Source organism: Balaenoptera acutorostrata, chromosome 7 (genome assembly GCF_949987535.1).
Source record: "Balaenoptera acutorostrata chromosome 7, mBalAcu1.1, whole genome shotgun sequence".
NCBI lineage: Eukaryota > Metazoa > Chordata > Mammalia > Artiodactyla > Balaenopteridae > Balaenoptera > Balaenoptera acutorostrata.
Genome location: NC_080070.1, coordinates 117,502,412 through 117,525,222, shown reverse-complemented (window position 1 = coordinate 117,525,222; position 22,811 = coordinate 117,502,412). Strand labels below are relative to the sequence as shown.

General features: G+C 48.6%; 1 protein-coding gene across 7 annotated transcripts; it reads left to right on the top strand.

Annotated features, from left to right (window-relative positions):
• The first annotated feature begins 4,163 nt into the window (after positions 1-4,163).
• On the top strand, positions 4,164-21,120 carry C7H7orf57 (chromosome 7 C7orf57 homolog). Of its 7 annotated transcripts, XR_009008775.1 has the most exons (10): positions 4,164-4,414; positions 4,632-4,800; positions 11,871-12,056; positions 13,826-13,934; positions 14,428-14,584; positions 15,629-15,726; positions 17,182-17,387; positions 18,271-18,285; positions 19,976-20,067; positions 20,240-20,264. XR_009008775.1 is itself a non-coding variant. In XM_007178353.2 (9 exons), exons 2-9 carry the CDS (start codon positions 4,746-4,748, stop codon positions 20,284-20,286), a joined length of 825 nt encoding a protein of 274 aa, XP_007178415.1. In that variant the 5' UTR covers positions 4,164-4,414; positions 4,632-4,745; the 3' UTR covers positions 20,287-21,120. The 7 variants fall into 7 exon arrangements, 6 of the variants coding, with proteins under 6 accessions (XP_007178415.1, XP_007178413.1, XP_057405520.1 ...); XM_007178353.2 differs by lacking the exon at positions 19,976-20,067 and having other exon boundaries at positions 17,230-17,387; positions 20,240-21,120; XM_007178351.2 differs by lacking the exon at positions 19,976-20,067 and having other exon boundaries at positions 20,240-21,120.
• Positions 21,121-22,811: the final 1,691 nt, after the last annotated feature.

Genomic DNA, 22,811 nt, shown 5'->3' with positions numbered 1-22,811 from the left:
AGGATTTCATTGTACGAATGTGCACTGAACAGTTTACCCTGATGAGCATCTTTATATTGAAAACAGTGTTCAGTAAATAACCACATGCTGAAGTTATTCTGAGTGTACGAGTACATCTGCAAGAATGCACAGCCAGAGGAAGAACTGCTGGGTCAAAGTCTCTGTGTGTTTGTAATTTTGATAAATGTTGCCTTTGTCCTCTGCGGAGACTCTACCAGTTAAGTTTCCATTAGGAATTTATGAGATTTCCTCCTGTTCACCAACATGGTGTTTTATCAACCTTTTTATCTTTACCAGTTGAATAGCTTTTAAAAAACTGTACCTCAGGATAGTTTCCTTTTGCATTCCAATGAGTGAGTTTGAGCTTTCTTTTTCCCACATGATTAAGACCCAAGTTCTCCTGGGTTCTGCTTTTTTTTGTTTTTTTGTTTTGTTGACCTGTTTTTGCTTTGTTTCTTTTGCTTGGAAATTTATTTTTAAAATCATTATCATTCTTTCATTTATGTCTTTAAGTGTTTTCTTATTTCTTTAAGTGTGTACTCATTTGAAAACCCTTTTCAAACAACTGGATTAAAAATAAAATCTGTCTGGAGATCATTCATTTCCTGATGAGTCACCATCTTTCCATGGCCTGTTTCCTCAGTGACTTAGGGTTTTGGATTGCAGACTTATTTTGAGTGGGGAGTTTCCTAGTTTCACTCCCATCTCTGATCTTCCGTGTTTATTGGCACCCCATGACTTCCAGACTTGTTAATTTTTTTCTATTTGTATTTTGTCTATTGTTGTTATAAATTTGGAATAAGGAGGTACTTGAGACCACAACCCCAAATCTGATATTTTTCAGAAGACCCCAACATATTTTTAAAAGCAGTATTGTGACACAGACCTTTCAGCCTCCTACCTGCAATTGGGTTTCCTTTCTTCTATGACAACAAATAAGGAAAACTTCATTTTTTTTAACATCTTTATTGGAGTATAATTGCTTTACAATGGTGTGTTAGTTTCTGCTTTATAACAAAGTGAATCAGTTGTACATATACATATGTTCCCATATCTCATTTTAAATGGAATCAGAAAGCTCCTGAAGGGGTAGCTCTCATGAAGGTGCTGGGAAGAAAGAGGGAGGTAAGGATTGCTGTAACAAGGTCTGTTAGTGTAGAATTGTCTTGGTCTCAACTTCTTATCCATGATAATAAGAATGTTACTTTTCTTCTGGCACAAGGAGGGCATTCTTCAACATGGGAATTTCTTCTGATTTTAAGGGAAGGAAGATCCCTCCCCACCCCAGTAACAATGCACTAACCACAACTTGCAGCCAACAAGAAACTGCCACAACCTGGAACTCTTGTTCTTTTCTAATGAACTTTTATTCAAAACAACCCTCCCCAATTTCCTCCCAAAACCTAATAAAAACTGACCTTCCCTTTGTCTCTTTGGACTTGCCTATGGTTCACCACAGTGTGGACAAAGAATGTCTCCTGCCATGTTAGTAAACAGGACATGTGGCCATCAAAAGCCATCAGCCACTGCAGTCTCATGGACTGTGCACCCTGAGGGGATCCAGAATGGAGAAAATCTGGACACTGGCCCTAGATAGCTGAGGTGCACATCAAAGGAATGATTTCAGGGAGCCCAGACTCTTGTATCCTCCCATACATACAAAAGCGCTAAATTCATTAACCTGAGATATCTGGTTTTCTTTAATTAACAGTAATCTTTCGATGTTCTGACTACCTGGTCTTTGCCGCAAAATCTCCTACATATTCTGGCTCCCGCCTTACCTTTTTTGGAGCAGTCCCTCAGAGCGATCTGAGAGGCTGTCTTCTCGGCTTAAGTCCTCAGCAAGTCCACTGAATAAAACATAAATTTCGACTTTTAGGTTGTGCTTTTTTTTTTTCCAGTCAACAATAGCTTGTTTGTCCCAGATTGCAATTCCTCTGCTATTCCCAAATAAACTCAACCCTGCTTTTATAGTTTGTCAATTATTTTATTTAAGATTACAGTTTCGATGGTTCAGAAGGAATTCTGATTGGCCATAATCTATATTAACATTTCTCTTCCCCAGCCCTTCTTGGCTGTGCCCTCTGAGACCCTTTCTTTGCAGGACCTTCCCAGCCCAGTTACTAGCTGTTCCCAACTGAGCCAGGAGCAAGAGAAATATGCCATCCCTGCCAAAAGTTGGGGAGCGTTGTGGCTGGAAGTAAACATTTGGGAGTCGTCTCACATGGGGGTGCTGGAGGAGATTGCATAATCAGTGAGCATGGATAGCACACAGAGATAGCTGTCCAAAGACTGAGGTCTATGGCACTCCAAAATATAGATGCCAGGAAGAAATGTAGGATCCTGCGATGAAGACTAGCTTGCAGAATTAGCTTGCGAGTTAGAGTGAAAACAGCAGAGTCCCAGGTCTTGGAAGGCAAGTAAAGAAGGTGTGCGGGACCACTTATCCAAGCAGTCTTAACTGTTAGTCTCCAGGTGCAACAGTTTCAAAGCTGTGAAAGTTATGGGAATGTCTGGTTCAGATGAATGATCCAAACATAGTTCTAAAAGCCAGTTCCTCCTGAAATCCTAAACATGATGCAAAGCCTTTGTCTTAGTCCACGAGGGAGCCCACAGACTGGGTGACTTATAAACAACAGGAATGTACTTCTCCCAGTTCTGGAGGCTGCAGCAGGTCTGGTGAGAACCTACTCCTGGTTCCCTGACGCCATCCTCTCACTAACCCTAATCCCTGGGCAAACAATGCTGTGACTTATGCAAAAGGAAGCCCTGATATTCTTAGTGACAGTCTACGGGCCTCTACCTGCAGTGGAACAAACATTTGACATCATTGAAAAACAAAGTCTTGATTACTTTCAAGACTGGGCCAGCTGAGGATCCTGAAAATATTATATGAGAGCCGGATTAACCTCAGTTAGGGTTAATTCCCATCGCAAGAGTTACCCTGTCGTTACCCAATTCGTACATCACCTGTCTTCTGCTAGATTTCTAGGGCTTTACTTGTGTAGCAGAAGCAGCACCTTGTTTAATTAAAGTTGCCAAATGACCACCTTTAAAGACATCTTGATTTTTCTTTTTTCTGCGAAAGAAAACCTTAGCTCCATACTACTGCCCGGGTGGTGGGAACCACAGGGTCTCCAGCGGCTAGTCCTCTCCATCATTCTCTCCGGATGACCACGTCGTGGTCCCTGCTGCGGCCTCTGGGCTCACGGAGCGGAGTGGGGAGCCCGACTCACAGTAGAGCCCGAATCCAGGTGGGACAAAAGTGCGCACTGAAGTCAAGCGTTGGGACTCTGAACACTGTTCCGAGGAAACACCGCCAAAGACTTTTTTCTAAAGGATGTCTCAATTTCCAAACCAGAAATACTGAAAAAATAAAGTGTGTGGAAGACGTCTACATGGTAATTTTACTACTGATACACAGTTGGCAGAAATGGCTGTGTGCTGAGTTTTGCCAGGTACTTATTTGTCCTTTTTTAAAGATAATTAATTAATTAATTAATTATTATTTATTTATTTTTGGCTGCGTTGGGTTTTCGTTGCTGCGCATGGGCTTTCTCTAGTTGCAGCGTGGGCTTTCTCTAGTTGCAGAGAGCAGGGCTACTCTTCGTTGGGGTGCATGGGCTTCTCATTGCAGTGGCTTCTCTTGTTGCGGACCAGGGGCTCTAGGCATGGGGACGTCAGTAGTTGTGGTTTGCGGGCTCTAGCGCGCAGGCTCAGTAGTTGTGACGCACGGGCTTAGTTGCTCCTCGGCATGTGGGATCTTCCCGGACCAGGGCTCGAACCCGTGCCCCCGGAATTGGCAGATGGCTTCTTAACCACTGCGCCACCAGGGAAGCCCTGTCCTCTTTTTCTTAATGCATTAAATGAATGGGAGATTGACAAGAAAATCTCTGTCGAATTTCTTGGACGACTGGGAGGGGAGGGCGCACCAGAATTCTGAGGCCGGCCTCGCCCCCAGAACGCCCCATGCCTCGCCCCGCCAGCAGCGCGGCCTGGCCCAGCACCGAGGCAACGCCCCTGTCAGCAGCGCAGCCACGCCCCCGCCACGCCCTGAGGACTCGCCCGGCCAGCAGCGCGGCCACGCCCCCGCCACGCCCTGAGGACTCTTCCGGCCGGCAGCGCGGCCACGCCCACGCCAGCACTTAGGTCCCGCACCGGCGCCGGGCAGTTGATAGTAGGAGCCCGCGCTCTGCCCCTGGAGCTGATTGGCCGGCTGCGGCCCCTCACACTGCCCCGATTGGCTGCCGCTGCTCCTGCTGCGACCGCCGGTTGGCCCAGGCCGTTGCCCCGGCGACGCGGGTTGCTGTGGTTCCGTGCCGCGCTGGGAATTTGGGTTTGGTCCCAGCCGCCCCCTGGAACAGAGTGGTCTCGGACGCTGCAGGTGGCAATCACCGAGACCCTAGGCCTGCAGGTGAGCAGAGTCAGACGGCCAGTGGGGTCGGGGCAGGGAGGGGGCCACCCGTCACCCGGGATGGAGGAGCACCGGGCCGGGGGGGGGGTGTACCTCGGAACCTGCTGTCCCCTGCTGTCTACTCGGCGTGTGTGTGCCCCTGCTGTATACCCTGCCCGGACGTGTCCCTGCTGTATACCCGTGTGGATGTGCTCCTGATGTAGACCCTGCCTGTCAGGCGGAGGAGGACAGACAGAGAAGGAACGGGGACCCGGCCTCTGCAGCTCAACCCCCGCGTCGGTTCCTGGTTCACCCGAGAACAGAGAAGAGCCGGCCCAGCGTGACTCCCGGCATGAGGAACACGAGCAAGGAGCTGCACGGCGCCACGAGCCGCTATGCTCCCTGCGGTGAGTGACCCGAGGAGAGGAAGCCCGCGTTTGCTCTGCGGCTGGACTGGCTCAAACCAGCATCCTGCGTGCGTGTGTGGCGGGGGTGGCCGGGAGGGGACAGGACAACACGGGGTACCCTCAGAGAAAGCTGCACACTGCCCCTATGCCCCAGTGTGGAAGCAAGGCTTGAAGGGTAGCATGGGGGGAAACTAAGCTTGTTAGTTAGTTTGTTTTTTCCCTTTATTCAACAAAAAGAAAGTCAGGCTACCCACTGCTGTTGGAGCTCCTCAGTTTTTGGAGCGATAGCATCTCTGAAAATTTCTCTGTAACAGTAACCCTGTGTAAGTCTCACAGGGGTCTCCCTGTACGTTGGCTTGGGCACTTTCATTTTCAGCTGCATCCCCATGTATTTCATTGATCACCTATCTCTTGCTCCTAATTTAGACCCCAACCAGGGTAACTATGTCTCCTGCTTTAAGCAGTGGGACACAGGAAACAAGCCTCTGGTGGAGGTTCCCACGGCAGTGGGCTTCTCACTGTGAAGCTGGCAGAAGGGAAGGAGGAAGACCTGGGTGCTGGAGTCTGATTTTGCCTTGGTTTTTACGCTGCCCCATCTCGAGAAGGGCTGGAGAAGGAGGGAGGAGAAGAGAGTCCCAGAGCTCTGCTGGGAAAGGCAGGGTGAGGGCTGGCAGGGGGGCTGCGGGCAGTGGGACCAAGCATGGGCTTCTTCACAGCCTCAACGTGCGTCTTGCCTGGAGCTCAGCTGTGGCCACTATGGTTGGGTCCGTGGCTGTGCTGGGAATGGGGCAGGGGACGGGAGGCCTGGGCCCCCGTCTCCACGGTGGGCTCTCAGCCTGGGTCTGACGTCTCAGTGCCTTAGTGTGTGGCCTCCCCATGTGAGCAGCACAGAGGACGGCGACACTTGCCAGGTGCTCTGCTAAACAGTGTCACACTAACACTGAACTTCAGAACAACCTGTCGAGGGGTCCTTAGCCCTGGTTTATAGGTGAGGAAGCCGAGGCTCAGAGTTTCAGGAGGCTGCCCTGTTCTCCAAGGCCGCAGCGGCCCAAAGGCAGGGCTCCAGAGCCCCGTGGGACGTGGCCTCAGACACCAGAGAGCTGTGGGGCTGAGTCACCTTGCGGCCTCTCTGAGCCTGGCTCCTCATGGATAAAGCCAGCACGCGAGGGGGCGAGGGAGCTCGTAAAGAAACCTACACGGTAGTAAGTGATCTGGTACCATACAAGTACTGATCATGTTTGAGGACAAGACAGTTCTCGTTCCTTTAACCCTGTGTGTGTGTGTGTGTGTGTGTGTGTGTGTGTGTGTGTGTGTGGTGACAGCTGGTTCACAGTGACTCGTGTGCTGGCTCTCTGAGCAGGGCACACAGTGATAAACAGCCAACCAGGTTAGAGCTCAGTGCCCGCCCAAAGCTTCCGGTAATGAGAAGTAGAAGCTACTCTGCTCTCTGTGGATTAATTAGTAATCAAAACACAGAGAGGAAAAATCAAGCAAGAACCGAATGCCTTCCCTCTAAAAGAAAATATTTGAGCTGAATACAATCAGATAAGATGGTCCTACCCATCCTCCTAGTTCTTAAATTAATTCTCTGTGAGCTTGGGCACACTTCTTTAAAGCTTTCCCGGGGCGGGGGGTTTCTCCTTTTCAAAACTATAGTGTTTCCACTATACTGTTCATCTAATTACTGTTCTTTAGATATTTAAAAGATTTCCCATGAACATTCATTTTTATGCAGTGAACTAGCTTTAGTTCCAAGTACAGATGGGGTGGCTAACTTTTAGCTTCAGAGGACAGTGGCTTCTTGTTCCTGGGATTCACGTGTGCTTGTGTAAAGGGATCTATTCAGCACCATTTTCCTGTGTTCCTACTGTACCAGCCAGGGTTCTCCATAGCCCAGCAAGATGTGTGTGTGTGTGTGTGTGTGTGTGTGTGTGTGTAGAGAGAGAGAGAGGGAGGGAGGGAGATTGACTGGGAGACTGATTTATTTTAAGGAATTGGCTTACACAGTTGTGGAGCAGGCAGGTCCAAAATCTGCAGGCCGGAGACCCAGGGAAGGGCTGATGCTGCAGTCCTGAGTCCAGAGGCTGTCTGGGGGCTGAATTCCTTCCTCCTCAGGATACCTCAGTCTTTTCTCCTAAATCCTTGAACTGATGGCATACGGCCCACCAACGTTAGGGAGACTTACCTGCTTAATCAGAGTCTATTGATTTGACCGTTAATCTCCTCTAAAAAGCACCTTCACAGTAACATGCCAGACTAAACATCTGGGAACTGTGGCCTAGCTAAGGCGACACATAAAATTACCCATCACACCTGCCAGGAGCCAGTCCTGTGTTAGACCCTGAATGCCATGCTTTTTTTTTTTTTTTTTTGGCCACGACACACAGCTTGTGGGATTTTAGTTCCCCGACCAGGGATCGAACCTGGGCCCTCATCAATGAGAGTTCAGAGTCCTAACCACTGGACTGCCAGGGAATTCCCTGAACGCCATGCATTTTTGACAGCTGGTTCCAGTAAGCTCTTAAATGCAAGAGTTACTTGTGCTACGATAGTGGCATCTTTCTTATTTCACACTCCTGGATTTTGTGTCCAAAGCTTTCAATCAGCGGTGATATTTGTTCTTATATTTGGACATGCGGTTAATCAGTTTCTGACGCAAAGTGTCACCAGAACACAAAGAGCCCGAATGTCCTAGGGTCTTCCCTCTGTGGAGCCATAAGTGGGCCTGATCACTACAGGTCCCTGGGCTTCTGCCCACACCTCTCACTCCTGGCAGGGACCCTCACAGGTGGTCACAAAGCAGCCTGCAGGGCTGTGTCTTGGGTGCCCACTGAGGGGGCCTCAGGGCTCTGACAAGGCCAGTTCAGCTCACCCCCCGTGGCCACTCTGGGTGGGGCGGGGGGTTCAGATCGATGGGGAGGGAGGGCAGGGAGCAAGCTGGCCTTCATTCACCGCCACCCCCGTTTGTCCTCCCACCCTCCTCTTCACAGGACCCTGTCCCCTAGAAATCCCACACCTTTTATCTACACTCACCGCGCTTCACCCTTGTGGGACCAGACTTGATGTTTCCACAGAAGCCACACGCAGCCCACCCCTGCCAATCTGCGGCCCGAGATGCTTCCCACAGCATGAGGATGCCCGGGACAAAGCCCCCCCCCCCCGCCCCGCCCCGCCCCGCCCCGTTCAGCCACCCTCCTGAGTGCTGCTCCCCTTTCCTGTCTGACGACTCGGGATGTCCCACTTTGGCCTCAAGCAAAAGGAAAGCGGGGTGGGGTTCAGATGACATTGTTTGCCGGTGAAGCCTCCCCGATGGCGGCACTCAGTCCTGCATCTTCCTGCTCCTGTCAAATTAGCAAACCTGTTCAGTAAGGCTCTGTCTGTGTTTGTTTGTTCTTCCAATTGGAGTATAGTTGATCCACAATGTTGTGTTAGCTTCTGGTGTACAGCAAAGTGATTCACTTATACATATATATCTATTCTTTTTCATATTCTTTTCCATTATAGGTAGATATTGAGTAGAGTTCCCTGTGCTATACAGTAGGTCCTTATAGATTATCTATTTTATATATAGTAATGTGTATATGTGAATCTCAGCCTCCTAATTTATCCTTCCCACCCACCTTTCCTCTTTGGTAACCATAAGTTTGTTTTCTATGTTTGTGAGTCTATTTCTGTTTTGTAAATAAGCTCATTTGTATCATTTTTTTAGATTCCACATATAAGTGATATATGTGGTATTTGTCTTTCTCTGACTCTGACTTACTTCACTTAGTATGATAATCTCTAGGTCCATCCATGTTGCTGCAAATGACATTGTTTCATTCTTTTTTATGGCTGAGTAGTATTCCATTGTATGTATGTAGCACATCTTCTTTAGCTGTTCATCTGTTGATGGACATTTAGGTTGCTTCCATGTCCTGGCTATTGTAAATAGTGCTGCTTATGAACATAGGGGTGCATGTATCTTTTTGAATTAGAGCTTTCATCTTTTCCAGATATGTACCCAAGAGTGGGATTGCAGGATCATATGGTAGCTCTATTTTAATTCTTTTAAGGAAACTCCATAGTGTTCTCCATAGTGGCTACACCAATATACATTCCCACCAACAGTGTAGGAGGGTTCCCTTTTCTCCACACCCTCTCCAGCATTTATTATTTTTTTAATTAATTAATTAATTTTTGGCTGCGTTGGGCCTTTGTTGTTGTGCATGGGCTTTCTCTAGTTGCGGTGAGCAGAGGCTACTCTTCGTTGTTGTGTGTGGGCTTCTCATTGCAGTGGCTTCTCTTGTTGTGGAGCACGGCTTCAGTAGTTGTGGCACGAGGGCTCAGTAGTTGTGGCTTGTGGGCTCTAGGGCACAGGCTCAATAGTTGTGGCACTTGGGCTTAGTTGTGGGATCTTCCTGGACCAGGGCTTGAACCCGTGTCCCCTGCACTGGCAGGTGGATTCTTAACCACTGCACCACGAGGGCAGTCCCCAGCATTTATTATTTGTAGACTTTTTGATGATGGCTATTCTGACTGTTGTGAGGTGATACCTCATTGTAGTTTTGATTTGCATTTCTCTAATAATTAGTGATGTTGAGCATCTTTTCATTTGCCTATTGGCCACCTGTATGTCTTCTAAATGTTTATTAAACCTAAATGTTTATTTAGGTTTTCTGCCCATTTTTTGATTGGATTGTTTAATTTTTTGTTATTGAGTTGTATGAGCTGTTTGTATATTTTGGACATTAAGCCCCGGTCCATCACATAGTTTGCAAATATTTTCTCCCAGTCCATAGGTTGTCTTTTTGTTTTGCTTAGATTTCCTTTTCTATGCAAAAGCTTATAAGTTTGATTAGGTCCCGCTTGTTTGTTTTTGCTTTTATTTCTATTGCCTTGGGAGACTGACCTAAGAAAATGCTGCTACGATTTATGTCAGAGAATGTTTTGCCTATGTTCTCTTCTAGGAGTTTTATGACGTCATGTCTTATATTTAAGTCTTTAAGCCATTTTGAGTTTATTTTTGTGTGTGAGAGAGGGAGTGTTCTAACTTCATTGATTTACATGTGGCTGTCCAACTTTCCCAACACCACTTGCTGAAGAGACTGTCTTTTCCTCACTGTATATTCTTGCCTCCTTTGTCACAGATTAATTGACCCTAGGTGTGTGGGTTTATTTCTGGGCTCTTTATTCTGTTCCATTGATGTGTAGGTCTGTTTTTGTGCCAATACCACACTGTTTTGATTACTGTAGCTTTGTAGTTTTGTCTGAAGTCTGGAACAGTTATGTCTCCAGCTTTTTCTTTTTCCTCAGGATTGCTTTGGCAATTCTGGGTCTTTTGTGGTCCCATATAAATTTTAGGATTATTTGTTCTAGTTCTGTGAAAAATGTCATGGGTAATTTGATAGACATCATGTTAAAGCTGTAGATTGCTTTGGGTAGTATGGCCATTTTAACAATACAGTAAGTCCCCTACATACAAACAAGTTCCGTTCTGAGAGTGCATTCGTAAGTCCAACAAAGTTCGCCTACGTACCCAGCTAACACAATCGGCTATATAGTACTGTACTGTAATAGGTTTATAATACTTTTCACACAAATAATACATAAAAAACAAACACAAAAAATAAAGAAAATATTTTAAATCATACAGTACAGTACCTTGAAAAGTACAGTACAACAGCTGGCATCCAGGGGCTGGCATCGAGTGAACAGGCAAGAAGAGTTACTGACTGGAGGAGGGAGAGGAGGTGGGAGATGGTAGAGCTGAAGGATCATCAGCAATAGGAGTTGGAGGGCAAGCTGCAGTTTCACTCACGCCTGATGTTGATGGCACAGGTTCTGGTTCCTTGCTGGAACCAGATGCATGTTCACATCTTTGAAAGTTTGCAACTTAAAGGTTTGTATGTAGGGGACTTACTGTAATAATTCTTCCAACCCAAGAGCATGGGATATCTTTCCATTTCTTTGAATCATCTTCAGTTTCCTTTATCAATGTTTTATAGTTCTCAGCATATAAGTCTTTTGCCTCCTTGGTCAGGTTTATTCCTAAGTAATTTTTTTTCTTTTTGATGCGATTTTAAAAGGGATTTTTTTTTTTTTTTTACTTTCCCTTTCTGATATTTCATTGTTAGTGTAAAGACATGCAACAGATTTCTGTAATCTTGTATCCTGCTACCTGGTTGAATTCATTTATCAGTTCTAGTAGTTTTTGTGTGGAGTCTTTAGGGTTTTCTATATAGAGTATCATGTCATCTGCATACAATGACAATTTTACCTCTTCCCTACCAATTTGAAAACTTTTTATTTCTTTTTCTTGTCTTGTTGCTGTGGCTAGGACTTCTAATACTATGTTGAATAGAAGTGGTGAGAGTGGGCATCCTTGTTTTGTTCCAGATTTTAGTGGGAAGGCTTTCAGCTTTTTACCATTGAGTATTATGCTGGCTGTGGGTTTGTCATATATAGCTTTTATTATGTTGAGATATGGTCCCTCTGTGCCCACTTTGGTAAGAGTTTTTATCATGATATCTCAGTGTTTTTAAGGTTCTAAGTTGATCAAATCTTGGCTAACATTTGGTCACATAGTCCAGAGACTTGCCCACATTTTAAGTGATTTGGGATCTTTCAGGAATGTGTACTCCCAGAAATGCAGTCTAGTCCCAATTCCAATGGAGGATTGAAGGAGAAGAGAGAGAGAGCTGCAAACGTAGGGGATTTGGATACCTCACTGGGAGGTTAAAAACCCCAGGGAAGGGCTCTGCTCTCACTGCTTTGGGACAGAGGAACAACCAGTAGCAGAGAGGCCAGCAGGCCTCCTAGAAGGTGCTCGTCATCTGCTGGGTGCCGTGGCTGCTGCTTGTGGCCTTTAGGGACTGTTAGCTACACAACTGGCAGGGTTATGCCTCAGGTAACAGGTGTTTACAAGAGGGCAGTTTCACCTGTGCTGGTGTCCCATGTTGATGTCCTCTGCTGGTGTCCTGGGAGGGTGAGACGCCCTCCCTGGTGTAGTTGTCTTCTGGGCAGTGGACCAAAGCAGCCTGGATTCCGTAAGTAATGACCTGACTGACCCTTGGCCTCCTCTTCCCTAGATTGGTATTACCACCTTCCTGTGAAGCGGTCTGAGAAAGCTACGGATGCCCCGCCAGCATCCCAGATCCCAGGCCTCAGTGACCTGAGGGAAGCCCCCAGTGGGCACACGCTCAGGGAACGAAGGTACTGGGTGAAGGAGACGGACTCAGAGTACGTGAAGCTGGCGAAGCAAGGCGGCCAGCCCGGTGAGCACCGCAGGCTTGTGCTTTGTGGTGGGAGTGACACGGTCGTCTGGTCATTGTGTCTTCCCTGTAAAAATATGTGAAGTGTATGAGCTTTGCCCAAGGCCGTAGGAAGTCCAGGTCAATGGATACAGTTCAGGGTGCAGACTCTTCAGGGGCATGCTGCCGTTTATGGGAAAGACCCACTAGGCTGTGAGTTCACCGAATTGGGATTTTCCTTCCGAGCGACACCCCTGCGGTGACTCCCGTGCCCACCTCCCTGTCTAACTGCAGTCTCTGTCTCTGCACTGCAGTCGCCGAGCTCCAGGCCACCCCGTCCCCAGTCGCCTGTGAAGCATCTTTGTTCCTGTTGCTCTGTCTCATCGTCCCTCATCCTGTGTATTAGTGTCTTCTTGATGATGGAGGCCAGGGATGAGTGCCCATGGTAGTGCTGACGAACATCACACTTGTAACCATGATGTAACTGAGAAAGGCCTGCTCAGCTGTGCTAATTAAAGCTGCTGGTCAAGCCAGGAGTCACGTCTATCTAGCACGCCTTCTGGCTGGCCTTTGTGGTGAACGAGCCTGAGAAACGCTGACCCTTCTCTCTCTCTTTCTGACCCCTGCTCCTGTTGTGGAGATTGTCACGGGGAGAGTGGGCGACATGGCAGAGGGCATGGCTCTAATGGTCAAAAGCCCGGAACAGACCATGTGACTCACTGCGTGTAAAGCATAGAAAGTGCGCCACCTCCCCACTCCCCAGCCACCAGTTAAAAGGACATTAGTGCGACAGCTGGCAGAATCTGAACAAGATCTGTAAACTGGCTAAAAGATCTGTAAACTGGCTAAAGGATCTGTAAACTGGCTAAAAGGATTGCATCACACTAATTTCCTGATTTTGATCACTACACTGTGATTATGTCATAACTCTCTCGAAGCCTCCCAAACGGTTCCCCAAACAGCAATGACAGTGACAGTACTAACGGGGGGGGGTTGGGGGGGGGAGAGAGAGAGAGAGAGAGAGCGAGCAATAAAGCAAATGGGAAACGAATCGCAGCATTTGAGGAATCTGGGTGAAGGGTTTAGGGGAATTCATACCATTTTTTGGACCTTTTGTCTAAGTCTGAAATACTTAAAAACGAAAAGTTCAAAAAATAAAAGAGTTAAACATGTCTTGCTAATAGTAAGAACAGTCGATGCTGGCCGTCGCTCCCGCTTCCGCGCCTGACTGACCCCTGCCTGGGAAGAGCCCTCAAGCCGGGGGAGGGGGACGAAGGCCTGGCAGCAAGTGGGGGGTCGGGAGCTGGAGCCCGAGCGAGTCTCTGACCCTCTCAGCCTGGCTCCAAGGGGGGCACCGGTTAACACTCCCCCTGCCCCCAGGGTTTAGAGGGGCCGGTGCCCCGCTTCCCACCGGAAACCTGGAGGGGGCGGCTCACCCCAGAACTGCCGCGTGGGGGGTGGAGAACAGACTGTCCTGGTTAGAGAGAGGAGCCAGGGCGCAGCCCCCCGGGGGGCCCGAGGAGTTTTGTCCCCGCAGATACCGCCCTGGAGCAAGGACCCCTCCCCCTCCCCCCAGAGACAGGGAGGCGGTGGCCGGCGGCGGGGCAGGGGTGCAGGAGGGATGTCCTCTGGGCACCAGGCAGCAAGAGCGCTGGCGGGAGAGGACCGGGGACACCCCGGCGTGCTGCCCCCCGGCCCAGTGGAGCCCAGGAGGGGAGCCGGTCCCCTCGTCGCTGCGACCTGCCCGCTGGTACTGCGCAGGCCGCTCACAGCCGTGTCTTTTTGGCCTCGAGATCTGTTGAAGCACTTTGCCCCCGGCACCACGAAGGGCTCCCCCGTGGCCTACTCCTTGCCAGACTGGTACGTCCACCACAGCCAGCCGCCGACGGCCGACCGGAGGCGGTGAGTATCCCGAGCCCCGCGTTGCGGCCCCGCCCAGGCCTGCGTCCCCAGCCTCTGACCGCCGCGCCCCGCCTCTCCGCCCGCCGCCTCCTTGCAGCCCACTGTCTCCGGGAGGCTGGGCGCCCTCTTCCGTCCCGTCCTTGCTGGGGTCCGCTGGTTGCCCAGCTTCTCCCCTGTGCTGCATCCCGGAGGGCCCCTCCCCCTCCCCTCCCCTCCCTCTCCCCTCCCCTCCCTCTCCCCTCCCCTCCCCTCCGTCTCCCCTCCCCTCCCCTCCCCTCCCCTCCCTCTCCCCCTCCCCCTATGCTAAGGGCCTAGACTTTATCCTAGCAGAACGAGGAGCCGAGAAAATGAGGGGGGTGGGGTGGGTGGGGACGGGAGAAGGTCAGAGCTGGGTGCTGGGGTTGGGGGGGGAGAGGGAAGGAGGGAGGCAGGGAGGGGAGGTCAGGAGGTGGCCCTAAGCCGCGGGCCGGGGCTCCTCTGTCCGTTTCTGCAGGGTCCCCGCTGTGTCCATACCGGATTACATGGTTTATGAAGAGTCTAACCCCGATCACGTCAGGGGCAACTATGAGTCCAGAAGGGGGCCCTTCGACTTTGACATGAAGTCGGTTTGGCAAAGAGAGGCCGAGGAACTGGAAAAGGAGAAAAAAAAGGTGACTGGAGCCCCAATAGATGGCATGGCTTTGCTTGCCGCCGGGAGCACGCCCCGCGATGTGCTTGTCGGCAGGGTGTGTCTCACGGCCCCGAGGTCTGCATTTTAATTTCGATCTGCTCAAAGGCCAGAGGCCACGGGAAATTAGCTTCCTTCTTCTCCTTATGAATTCGACCTTCGAGGTAAGATTGCCTTTTACTGAGTGAGTTTTAACGAGCTGACACTCATCTTGGGGAAAGTTGGCCGTCGCTTCTCATCTGCCCGGATAGAAAGGACATTATCCAGTTTCTGAGCAAGCCCATTCTGTTTAAGGGTTTAAGTTAAAGTTCCCCGTAATACTCTGTACGGGCAAGAAAGGAAGAGGAGATGCTGCTTCTCTTCTGTGCAAACCCTGGATATTTGTATTTGACCTTGAAGGAGCACCGACGGCAAGGCAACACACTTTCAAGGCATTTCTGTTTCAAAGGCACCCTGTGAAGGCCATCTCGGGTCAGTGGCTTCCTGGTGGCGGTGTCTCGGTTCACGGGACTGGCGTGGCTCCTGGGACGTGGGGGTCTGTGGGTGAACTGGAGACGTTCACGGTAAAACCGGCAGCGGGTCCTGACGATGAGCAAGCCTGGCCGCCCTTCTCCCGCACGGCAGGGGAGCGGCCTTGCTGGCTGGCAGGTTCCTTGCCTGACCCCAGCCCGCTTCGCAGTGTCTGCTAGGAAGAGAAGCCCTGGAAGTTTATTCCGGGGCTCGGAGAGTTGACCACTGTGCACAGTGTCAGCTGCGTGCAGCAGGCGGGCTGTCTGCCCTCAAGACACCCTGTCCCAGCCCTGAGCCTGGCTCTGGGGGTTGGCATGTTCAGTGAACGGGCTGCTCCTGGCGACCCTTCCCAGCAATACATAGAGGCTTCAGGTGCTAACCAGGGCCACGGTGCCCATGCCCTATAAAAGGCTGGACACTGTACTGTCGCCAAACCATTGACAGGGCCACGCAGCGGCTGAGAAAGTGCAGGGAGCAAACCCTTCTAAGTCAGGGTTTCGTGTGTCTCTCTGTACAGGTGAGGCTACCAGCCATCAAGTCCAAGTATCCGAGCAAAGCCGGGACCCCGCTTGGCCCCAAAGACCCTGCAGGAAGCACACTGTCCTTTCCCCCCATGTAAGTGCACGGGCTGCGCCAGCGTGGTCTGGATTCGGTTGGGGTTTGGTCTTTCGTCCAAGTGACAACAGTGACAACCATGGCTCCAATACTCGATGCTGACGCCGGCCTAACAGTATTCGCTTCCCAGCAGCAGGTTGTGGTGCTGTGACTCCAGTGGCACAACTTCCCACGGCCTGGCCCTGTCTACTGGCCTCCTCTTCCATTTTCCCTTCCCTCCGGATGCCCATCCCCCCGGGCCCCTGTGGGCCCCATCCTCCCCCTCCCTGAGCACTGAGCTGAGCTCTCTCCTCTGTCAGCCTGTGTCCCCCAAGCTCGCCCTATAAACTTGGGGCCACATGTATGTGCTGCTCAGTCCTGACGTTTTCTGTCCCCACGGCCTGGACCTTGGTGTCTGCGCCTAGTGAGCCCTTGGCTCTGCATTCAGCTGGAACATCTGTCAGGCGCCCTGACACTTCATTACTCGCCCAGCTGGAGAGGGGGTCCCTGAGGCCTTCTGTTTCTCTTCCCTTCCCCAGAATCCCACTGTAGTGCTAGAATTAATGCCGTTAATTGTCTGACTAATTCTTACAATTGCTTCTCCTCTAGTGCGGCTGGGGGAGGAGCAATAAATCAGTTACGTTATGTGTGACAAATGCCATGAAAGCACCACACTCAGACTGCTAGGGCAAAAAAATTATATCTATCTATTGTCCATCTATCTATCTATCTATCTATATCTGTATACATCTATGTCTTTCTATCTATAGCCATCTATATTTCTATATCTACCTATCTCTCTACCTATACATACATATATATATATATAGAGAGAGAGAGAGAGAGAGAGAGAGAGGGAGAGAGCGCCAGCCCGCCAGAGCCATTAGGAAGACCCTTGACAACAGAGTGATTTATTTACAAGTAAGAAACCCGAGGCTCTCGGAGGGCACAGGTGATATGCATCACCTGTTTTACATCCGATCTCCCCACCTCTCCTAATGGAGGTTATGATAAGGTCTGCAAAGATGTAAACGACAGAGAGAAGACAGAGGTGTGTAAAGAAGCAGCAGATAATCTTTAACGTGAACAGGGAAGAACTAATTAAGAAAGTAACAATTTGTTTGCAAGTGGTAGAGTCTGAGTCACTCATCCCTCCCCACGGAAGGGGCGGTTCTTTCAGAAGAAAGCATCCCTGGGAAATGCTGGAATTCTTCTCATTGGCTGTTCTGAAGAAAGGTTTTGGAAACTGAACTAAGTATGCGCTCACTGTGTACAAGGATGCTTGGAGGTTACTTCCTTATGCTTAAAAGTGGAGAGAGATTGAGAAAGAGAGATAAGAGGGAGAGAGGGAGAAGCATCTCTGTTGTGTATTCAGGGACAGTAACGCATCTAATTTACCATCAGTATGTTCGCTGAGAACGCTTCTGGATTATCCTTCACCTTTGTACTTAAGTACTTAATTTTTCTCTTTTTGAGGCCTGGTCAAAAAACCAGTTCACCCACAAACTTTTCCAAACTTATTAGCAATGGATATAAGGCTGAGTGGTTACAGCAGCGAGCAGACCCAGACAAGAGGACCCCGCAGACATCCAGGGCCTCTGCTTCGTCTCCGTCCCGGTCTCTGCGGGATGCCGAGCTGCCCCCAGACCCAGAGGCTCCGGAAGGCGCCAAGGAAGGCCCAGGTGAAGTGCACGGCCCCTGAGACCCCTTGTCTCATTACCTGTATCATAATGAGTGATCTAAAAACCACATAAAAAACCTACAGAGATATTGAGGTTACAGATACACATGAGGATAATATATATTGTGCTTCTTTCCTCTTTATTCAGATGAATAGCAAAAGTCATTATTTCTGTGGCTTTACATTTTCTTTTAGTTGTCAAAAATTCTGATGCTTTATGTGTTGTACCACACACATAATATCAGTTTTAGCCTCCTGGGTCCAAAAGATTCTGACCCCTGCAATGCTTGGTCCTCTCTGAGGCAGCTTCAGATAAAGCCCCAGTTCTTGAAAAGAACTCGCAGTTCAAGCTTGAATTTGTTCCATTATCAGCATGTCTTAAACTTTGTCATTAAACTTTGAATAGCTTAGACATTTCCCTGAAATTAGCTGTTCAAAAAACTTTATTAGTTTGATTTTTAACAATCACTGTCACAGGGACAATTAGTCTTATTTTGGGCGACGTCCATCTTAAGGTCTATCGAGTATGATGTTTAGTTTCTGTAGCTCTAGAACCTATTGACCATTTGCCTTTAGGAAACTTACTTTCACTCTGAGGCTTCATTTCTCTGATTAAGGAGGAAGGAGCTGTGTTGTGTCTCTTCAAGCATCTCAAATGTTTTATGTGACCTTTTGTAAACGTGAGCTCTGCCTGTCTTCCAGGCCGGTGGGCACCATGCTGGCCTGGCCAGTGTCTTAATGATACCCTCTCTCCACTGTCACCATGAGGCCATTTTAAGTCATACAAACTTTTACTAATTTTTAAGGAATTATTGAGAGTAATTCTTTTAAAATTTGCCTCTTTTATTAAATTGAACAACTAATGCACTTGTCTTTTATTACAGAGTCTTCTTCTCCAAGTGAGTATTTATAGAGAAACTGACCTGCATCCAAGTATAAAAAGTGTCTCAGACACAAAAACAATTGATGGACATAGTTCTTCAATCTGAAGGTGATGCATCTCAGAAGCCTCTGAGGTCCCTCTCCAAACCACCCGTGTTCTAACTACAAAAGCTGGTGACATCTATGCCTTTAAAAAGTCAGAGTTCTAGGACTTCCCTGGCGGTCCAGTGGTTAAGACTCCGTGCTTCCATTGCAGGGGGCACGAGTTCCATCCCTGGTCGGGGAACTAAGATCCTGCATGCTGCGCAGAGGGGCCAAAAAGAATAAAAAAAAAAAAAGTCAGACTTCTAGAAACACAGTTTGGGGACAGCAAAAGAAGGACCACTTACATTATTACAACAGAATTATTCTTTTATGCATATCACACAAGATAAAGCATATTTCAATTTACTTCAGAGGCATACATTTTATTAGACACTACGTGAGAAATGTGGGTTTAAATAATGGTAAAGAAGTGAAAGGCCAGGAGAGGCCTCTAATTTAAATACAGATGCCCCTATATACACTAGTAAACGTAAAATAGATAGCTAGTGGGAAGCAGCCGCATAGCACAGGGAGATCAGCTCAGTGCTTTGTGACCACCTAGAGGGGTGGGATAAGGAGGGAGGGTGGGAGGGAGGGAGATGCAAGAGGGAGGAGATATGGGGACATATGTATATGTATAACTGATTCAGTTTGTTATAAAGCAGAAACTGACACACCATTGTAAAGAAATTATACTCTAATAAAGATGTTAATAAATACATACATACATACATACATACATACATACATACATACATACATATGCCCCAGGCACAGAGGCCCACCTGCACAGGGTCTCTGAGGGTTTTTAGTATTGTTTTTCTGCATGGTCTTAAATAGATAGAATTTTCCTCACCACCACCAAAATAGCTGATCTGGTCAAGGAACTGTCGTTGGGCATTAAGGTGATACACTTTCTACTGGGAAATGAATCATTGCAGTGCTATATAATCCACGTGTTTAAATTAGCAGCAAGACCCTCTTAATCTCAGAGGAAATTTTTAACAGTTCAAAATTAGCGGAAGACCAAGTAGGCTTGGTAAAGCCCCTGTAACCGGGAAGAATCACCGCTTGGCTGAGCAGACCTGCCTCTGCGCATTTTCTGGGTCGCCGAGGCGTCACTGCCCAGGTGTCGACCCGCCCCCCCCCCCCCCAGAACTTCAGATCCGGACGGGCGGCGTGCTGGGGCTGCCCTCGGCCACTCGTTGCCCTCTGTCTCCTGTGCCTCCTCCTCCTGTCCATCCTGGCTTTTAACGTGATGAACAGCAATCGCCCACCCGGAGCTTGCCTTTTCCTTACACGGAACCACGCCCCGAGCCGGCCGCTGCACCTGTCTGGACCTCATCAAGGCTTCTTTAGTGTGTTTTCCCTCCACCTGTCACAGGATTATCATTTTTCACTGCAATTTTTGCAGCCGCTCGAGGTGTTTCTGACACGCCAGATAGCTAGCCGGCCTTTAGATGAGTGGCACCGTTGACGCAGGTGCGCAGGGTGCGGTGTCGGGGTGCACGGTGGGGGCCGGGCAGCATCCCCTGGGGCCGCAACAGCCCGGTGGAGCTGGGCCGCCCCCCTGCCCAGGCCGCTCCCCGCTGCGCGTTCAGCTCCGCCCTCCTGTGTCCGCAGAACCTGCTCGGCACGTGCAGGCTTGACTCAGCGATCACCAGCCGCCTGCAGGTTGGAGGCTGATGTTTCCGACGTGTGATTTGTGGCTGCGGGTAGGACCGTGCACTAGATTTTTATGTAGACTTCAGTAATAATCCTTATAAATAGGTGCAGAGGTACACGTTTTCTTTTAGTTCAAATTAATAGGTTCAATTTTCAAATTTATAAAACGCTCCATCTTTTGTCTCTTCGCCCTTAAAGTCTTATCTTTATTTTGCATTGCAGGTCCAGTAGCACCTCCATCCGCCTCAGCGCCCAGGGAGCGCAGATAAACCCCGCTGTGATGTGCAGCTGGGACCTGTGTAACAGCTATAGTTACAAGGCTCCTGTTACAGTTTATTAACATAGATTCTCACGAAATGATCCATCTTAGAACAGATTTGACGTCGCTGCTGCCTAGATGGTACCAGTGCTGGGTTTTGTTTCTTGCATCCCTCTGGGACGCCAGGCGCGCGGCCTTTGCGCCGCTGCGCCTCTCTGGCCTGGGAAGCCCCAGGGTCTGGGAACCGGCCGCTTCCTTCCCACCCTCGCCGACGTCACCACCTGCCGTGTGAGCCTCTACTGGTACCACTTCTGTTGAAATCGACGGTTTAGGCTCTTGACTGGAAATGACTCACCCAAAAGCTTTTTCCCTCTTTGGTCCTGTAATCTTTGTAGGAATACTTTTTCTGTCACAAAAAAGTATTTAATTCCAGAATATTGTGATATAGTTTATATTAAGAAACAGATTAATCTATTATGCCTTGAAATTTTAAACATTTAGTATGAAAACATTGTAGCATTTGCTAGTTTTAAATGTTTGAAAATATGTTTGGCATAAACTGAAATCCATAATAGTGAACATTTATTATTTTGTATTAAGTAAAAACATGTTTAATTCAAATATTTAATTTAGTAGTCTTAACAAAAATGTTTTACTGCTCAGACAATTCTCTCAGTTTATAAATTTCATTACTATTTATATGTAAGTAATTAGCATAAAAATGTAGTTTTATATTTTGTACATTTAATTCACTCATAAAATAATAACATTCTGCTGGAAGATTTTCAGAGAGCCAAGTAAGTTCAGAGATGTTTTAGCTTCTTTCCCAGAATAAACTTATCATGCATTTGCTCACCTAAAATCTAAACGTTTTCAATTAATTATTTAAACGATATACTGCATTGAACGCATGGATGCGTGTGGTTGTGTAACTACACAGCTCAGAGGACGTGAGTGGCACGTGCGGTGAAGGGAAAGAGTCCGCTCTAGAGGAAGGTGCCGACTGTCCCTGGTTTCTCCCCTCCCCCTTCCTTCCTCCACTTCAATCCCTACCTCATTCTCAACCCGCCCCCCCCCCCCAAGAAGAAAACATCAGGAACAGGTTATCAGTAGCTTAAGACTCTTCGATCCATTTTGAGGATATTAGAGTAGCAGAAACCCGTGGTTTTAGGGAGAGGACAGAGTTTGGGGCAGGGACCTGTGACCAGATCTTGGCTCCACGCAGGGCAGCTGGGGTCTGTTATTGAAAAGCCAGTCGTGCAGTTAACTTTCTGCTTGGTAATAGAAAACAAACGTTATGAAAACGGAAGATTTGCACATTCCATCTAATTGTTCTGAAGTAAAGCACTTTTGCCAAAAGATAAAAAATATAGCTAGATCATACTAAGTATAAATTGTCAGTTAAAACCAGCAGAAAAAGTGTTTAATGAAATAGTACTTTCACACATATGTGCGTGCATGCACACTCACACACACCCTTCCAGTGTCCTGATGTTTCTGTGACGGGCATCTGGCAACCTCAGCTCACCACAGCCCAGCTCACAGAGCTTAGCTCTGAGCCTTGGTTTCCTCCTTTATCAAAAGGAGATACTTCCGGGACTTCCCTGGCGGTCCAGTGGTTAAGACTCTGCGCTTCCAATGCAGGGGGCACGGATTCCAGCCCCAACGGGCCATCCCACAAGCCATGTAGCGCAGCCACTAAATACATACATAAATACATAAAGAAAAAGGAGATACTTCCTATCCAAGGGCTGTCATGAAGATTAATCAAACTAAGTTTCAACAAGGTTCCTGACACAATATCTGACACTGTACTCAATCATTCTCTCAGCTTTCAGAAATCTAATGTTCAATTTGGTGGTCAACTTGCCCATGAAGGGAGGCCCAGATACACGTAGGAAAGCCAGCATCCCTGGAGAAAGCTGGGATTCTAACCCCTGTTAGCTGATTTAGTACAGAGCCTGAGATCTGCCTGAAATGGGCCCAGAGGTCATGCTCTATGAAAAGTAAAGCAGAAGTTAGTGGAAGAGAGGAAAGACAAGAGAGAATAGCTTCAAGGAGGAGAATGCAGAGCAGTGCAATAACAAGTAAGGCAGCATGGAAAGAAAGTGGAAATAAATGTCAGGAATTAGAGCAGATATGATGATGGAAGAGAATGAGGTACTTTGCACCCTACAATGGGCTTAACTCGAGCCCAGGAAACATCTTCAAAAATTGGCCAGATTGTACATTAAAAAGCAGCAGAGGGGCTTCCTGGTGGCTCAGTGGTTACGAATCTGCTTGACAATGCAAGGGACAAGGGTTCGAGCCCTGGTCCAGGAAGATCCCACGTGCCGCGGAGCAACAAAGCCCGTGCGCCACAACTACTGAGCCTGTACTCTATAGCCTGCGAGCCACAACTACTGAGCCCACGTGCCGCAACTACTGAAGCCTGTGTGCCTAGAGCCCGTGCTCCACAACAAGAGAAGCCACCGCAGTGAGAAGCCCATGCACCACCGCGAAGAGCAGCCCCGGCTCGCAGCAACTAGAGAAAGC